The sequence below is a fragment of the Carlito syrichta genome, unplaced genomic scaffold, assembly GCF_000164805.1.
Source record: "Carlito syrichta isolate Samal-C Ts95f unplaced genomic scaffold, Tarsius_syrichta-2.0.1 Scaffold314544, whole genome shotgun sequence".
Classification (NCBI taxonomy): domain Eukaryota; kingdom Metazoa; phylum Chordata; class Mammalia; order Primates; family Tarsiidae; genus Carlito; species Carlito syrichta.
In genome coordinates, this window is record NW_007258640.1 from 646675 (window position 1) to 652223 (window position 5549).

The 5549-nt window shown below is 46.1% G+C and overlaps 1 protein-coding gene across 2 annotated transcripts in view; it reads left to right on the plus strand.

Moving 5' to 3' along the window:
* The first annotated feature begins 5225 nt into the window (after positions 1 to 5225).
* The window catches only part of NAPG (NSF attachment protein gamma), a 21142-nt gene continuing 20818 nt past the window's right edge, over positions 5226 to 5549 (plus strand). Inside the window, exon 1 of one of the 2 annotated variants that reach the window (XM_008071613.1) lies at positions 5226 to 5522. In XM_008071613.1, the coding sequence (XP_008069804.1) occupies positions 5467 to 5522 (56 nt within the window). In that variant the 5' untranslated portion in view covers positions 5226 to 5466. The remainder of the gene's footprint in view (positions 5523 to 5549) is intronic. The other variant, XM_021719345.1, reaches the window with a different exon arrangement.

Consider the following 5549-nt stretch of genomic DNA (forward strand, 5'->3'; position numbering starts at 1 on the left):
ATGCTTCTTCCCCTTTTCCCATAATGACACAGGAATTTCAGCGACACTGACCAGGTTCTGCTCTGGACTCACCACTGTACGAGGTTCCCAAGATAGAAGGCTGGTGCAGTCACAGACTATGGTGACTCAGACCACTGGCTCGGGACAGGGAGATGCAGTTGGTTCTGGGCGCTTTTTGGAGGAAGAGTTGAGAGAATTTCCTACAGATTGCATGTGGTGTGTGAGAGAAAGTGAGCAGACGAGGATGACGCCAAGAGTCTGGGCCAGGAGAAAGGTGAACCCTTCATACCACGCCGTGCACCAACGTGGGCAGGACTGAGGAAGAATAGGTGAGGGGAACGTCAGCCGTGCAGATGTGGGCAGGTCATGTCTGAGGTTTTGGCTTTCAGCGTGGAGTTGCTGAGTAGGCACTGGACACACAAATGTGGAGAAAGAATTCTCCATCTTAATCTCTGAGGACTAAACCTGACTTTTTTCCCTCTTATCAAGTTCCTGATAAAAAGGCTTGTGTAGTCACTCCTGATAAGGACTCACCAGATGGGGATTTATTACCCTATTACCCTGTGTAGTAAGGTTTGTTTTCTAACCTGACTCTGGCATAACATCACATAACAAATAAAGAAGGAAATCAAAGTATTTTGTGGCCTTGCAAAGCCTTCTACTGGGGACTCCCATACTCCGGGAACCTTAGGGGACACTTACCTAGCTTCTCTGAAGTCTGCCAGGCATAAACCTTCATCTAAATGTCGGTAGACCTGGCAATGTTTTTTTTTTCCAGCCCTCTTATCTCACTAAAACATCTCCTCTAGGCTGAGAAGGATCGCTGGAGCCCAGCAGGTCGAGGCTGCGGTGGCCAGGAGCGGCCACTGCACTCCAGTCTGAGCGACAGAGTGAGACTCCAACTCAAAAAAAAAAAAAAATCTCCTCTACTGATTTCCAAAATTCCTTAGCTAGGAACCACAAATTACCAGTCAAGAAATATTTGAATCCACCTATGACCTACAAGCCCCCACTTGTAAATGTCTGTTGTTACTAGGTCAAACTAATAAAAATCTCACATGTATCGATTTATGGTTTCTTGTAACTTCTGTCTTTTTTTTTTTTTTTTGAGTTGGAGTCTCACTTTGTTGCCCAGGCTGGAGTGCAGTGGCACGCTCATGACCACCCCAGTGTCGACCTGCTGGGCTCTGGCAGTCCCTCCGTCTCAGCCTACCAAGTAGCCGGAACTACAGGCGCGCACTACCACACTCGGCTAATTTTTTATTTATTGTAGGGACGAAGCCTCCACAAGTTGCTCAGGCTAGTCTCCAACCTGTGGGCTCAGGCAAGCCATTTGCCTTGGCCTCCCAAAGTGCTTGGCTTACAGGCTGAACTACTAAGCCTGGGCAACTTCTGCCTTTCTTTCTTTTTTTTTGTTTTGAGTTGGAGTCTCACTCTGTCACCCAGACTGGAGTGCAGTGGCCGCTCCCGGCCACCGCAGCCTCGACCTGCTGGGCTCCAGCAATCCTTCCACCTCAGCCTTCCAAGTAGCCAGAATTACATGTGCTATCACACCCGGCTGATTTTTTTGATTTATTGTAGAGATGAGGTCTTGCTGCCCAGGCGGGTCTCGAACCTGTGGGCTCAGGCAATCCACTCACCTCAGCCTCCCAAAGGCGCGGGATTACAGGCTGAGCCACCGAGTCCGGCTCAACTTCTGCCTTTCTAAAGTGTATATAACCGAGCCACTGTTCAACCACAGTGGGCACATGTTCTCAGGATCTCCTGAGGTTGGGTGTTCCTAGCCTTTGGTCCTCAAGTTTGGTTGAGAAAATACGATCTTAAAATACTTTACAGAGTTTGGCATCTTTTCAACAAAATCTCATAGAGATTCAGGAGTAAATTTTTAAATCAATGTATTCATTAATACTTAACAAAAAAAATACAGATCATAATGGTGTTTATGAGTTTTATCCAGACAAAAGTCAAGAACAATTTTCTAAAATCCTACCAGTGAGAGGAACCCATAAAATGATAACAGAACTGGTTCCAAAAGTTTATTTGTAAATGTTTAATTTATAACTCATATTTCCCAGAGTCATGGTTTTCTGACTCATGGCTCAACTCTTGGCCAGGTCTCCGAATTGTAGCCAATGCATAAGCTAACAGTATATTTAAAAAAACAAAACAAAAGGATAAAATAACACTGTCAAGTGCTAGCAATGAAACAAGCAAAGCTTAATGATATAGGAGCTCTCATGCTTTCACATTTACGATTTGAGGGCTTAAAGGCAACTCATTTGACTCTCTTCCCAAGCAATGACAGTGACCTCTTTTTTTCTCTGAACATTTGGCTGAGGAAGGTAGGTCCTGGAATTCTGCATCCTGGCAGCAGATGAGGCTAAAGGAAGGAAGTAGATTTGTGTAGACAAGGGAACCTGGGGACCCAGGCTCAAAAAACTCTCTCAGATTTAAGCCCATCAGTTAGAGAATACTTGGAGTCAGCATACTCTGTTTTAAACCTCATTCACAGTTTTATGTAAATCTTTTTAGTCACACCCAAGATAAGTAGAGTGCTTGGGAATGTGCATTTTTATTGAGGCAGGATAAAGAAAAGGAATTATCAGAATTAGTGGAAAGGGTCGGCTCAGACAGGGTCACTTAGGCCAGCACCTTGCCTGTGGGGGAGAGGAGGGAACACCTTCTGTGAAAAGAAGCCCAGGAGAGGAGGTGAGAGAGGTGGGTTGCAGTCACAGAGACAAGTTTTGCTTAACCTCTGGTGGTAGCTGTTGTGATACCTAGAATTACTTTTATGAGTCACCAATGCTGGAGTTATGCCATCGTATCTAGCTTGGACAACGGCACATCTCAGTCTATTATCATTGGTTCCAAACCTTCCAGTCTTAGTGCTTCCAAACTAGTTTCTCAGTTTAAATACGTCTGTTGAAGTCCTACCTCAATCTTAAGATAGAAAGAAAAAGGGAAAGGAAGAAAGTGGGGGTATCTGTGCCACGGCTTTACTGTTCCCATGCTTCCTCCTCATGTCGCCTTACGGTGAATGCAAGTTAGCACAAACTTAACCACAGCATCCTTGTTTTAGAAAGTCAAGTAACTGATAATCACTTAAATGCCAAGGGGCTGTCATGGCCTTCCTTTTCTCTTTTCTTTGTTAATGCTGAAATTGAATTAGGCTGAATATCGCATCCTCTCATCCATTACAAATTCAGTGAGAGCAGACATTGTGCCTTTTGCTCAAGTTGCATGTGGGTGCACAGGCCCGGTGTCTTGTGCAGAGTAGATGCTCAGTAAGTAATAATTTAATAGTGAATGAATGAACAAAGGAAAATGAGGAGGAGGCAAAAGATTTTTGGTCTAGATCCCTCAGATCTAGGCACTTTTGATGGTTTTAGAGGGTGATAGCTTTAGATGGTTAGTAAGTCTAACTTTACTAAAAAACATAAGGTTTGCCACTCGCATCAGTACTTATACTTAGTTATCCTAGAGTTGGTGCGAACTTGAAGTCATGACCACAATATATATATATTTTTTTTGAGTTGGAGTCTCACTCTGTCGCCCAGACTGGAGTGCAGTGGCTGCTCCCGGCCACCGCAGCCTCGCATGCTGGGCTCCGGTGATCCTTCTGCCTCAGCCTTCCGAGTAGCCGAATTACAGGCATGCGTTACCATGCCTGGCTGATTTTTTTTTTTATTTATTATAGAGATGAGGTCTCGCTGCCCAGGTGGGTCTCGAACCCACGGGCTCAGGCAATCCACTCACCTCAGCCTCCCAAAGGCGTGGGATTACAGGCTGAGCCACCGAGCCCGGCTATGACCACAATATTTTATAACTCTTCTATTTTTCCACCTTTTGAAACTGAACGTGCTTTATGGCTTGCTTGGATCAATAAAACGTGGCAGAAGTATTCTTTAGCTGGTGCCTAGGCCTTAAGAAGCCTGTAGTTTCCACTTTCACCCTCCTGTAAATAGAAGAAAGCCCAGCTAGATAATCAAATGATGAAAGGTCTTGTGTGTGGGTAGTACCTTTACTAATTTTAAATAAGGAAACGGGGATAGACAGAGATGTCCAGGCCAGTCCTCTTGGAAAAGAAGGCAAAATATTGATTGGCAAATGTAAGTGGATTGGTAGATAGGGTGGTGAGGCCAAATGGAAGAACTCTTCTCATTGTTATTTTCTATTAAATAAGAAGTGAGAGTTGGCAGGCAGGCAGAGAGACCGCGTTGGAGTTTTGAGAAGGAAGGTGTGAATAGCCATCCAAGCGAGTGGGTGAGTGATTTGACCAGGGAAGTGGAGTACAGTTGCTCAGCAGCACTAAAGGTCTGCTTGATGTTTATGATCATTAAAATGTGTATTGTTAGCATGCTGGTTTGTCTTCCTCCAGCCAAATTCACTTGCTCAAGAGTAGGTGGAGAGTTGGGGTTTTTCCAGGCTAGGAGAAAAGAGAGGAGAGAGACCCAACGACATGGAGAGCATATGCAAAATAGTGACTAGAATGATAGAAATGGAATTTATGCTGGGAAAAGAGGGAAGTGTAAGAGCAGAAGGATAAGGAAAGGGTGAGGAATCTGGTGAAGGTGAAGAATTATTGATGCTAGGATGTGTGAGCTGGAATCTCAGGAGAGGGTAAACTGACACTACGGAGGATACACAGTTATTGGTAGGGTCCTGGGAATGGGTGGCTGAGCTCGGTGTAAGAAAAGATCATATGAGATCAGAAACTGAGAGACTGTATAGGCATTGCAGGACATCATCTATGTGGATATTGCAATCACTATGAATTATGAATGGAGCCAACTGTATTACTGGCTACTATTTCTACCAGACAGTTGCATGTGACCCTAGCTCCCTGACCTTGACATTCAGAGCTCTCATCACAGCTTGTAATATTATTTGACAGGTATCAGGGTTTAGAGCCTGTTTTGCTTATTGGCTGACATACAGTTGGCGCTCAAAAGAAAGAATGGATGAATGAAAGAATACTATCCCAACTGTGGTGCAAAGAAACTTCCGAAGTGATAAACTGTAAGTCAATTAACTCTATAAAGAAGGCCCATGCCATTCTCACATGAATGAGAAAGCAAAACTCTATTATGGTGGGGGGTTTTGTCTGTTGTACTCCCTGCCAATTTTCCAGGATCTAGAACTGTGCCTGACACATATCGGGTGCTCATTAAATAGCTGTTGCACGAAGGCATGCGCCTCCTTCCGTGTGCCCTTGCGCCTGCGTTAGAAGTCGTGGGCGGGGCCCGCCTTTACGCGCTGCGCCTGCGCGGTGGGTCCCGGCGGGGCGCCCGGGCCGGCTCTCCGCCCTGCGCCCAGCTGGTTTGAGCCCTTCGGAGCCCCGTAGCCGCTCGGCCGCCGGGCTGTCTCAGCGTCCTCTTCGGCGTTCCCACGCCTCCTTCGGGGTCTTTCGGGGCCCAAGGACAGGCGGACTCTCTGCGTCTCCGCGTCGGGAGCCGGACTGCGGAGATGGCGGCTCAGAAGATCAACGAGGGGCTGGAGCATCTCGCCAAAGCAGAGAAATAGTGAGTGCGATACCCTGCGCGGGCCCG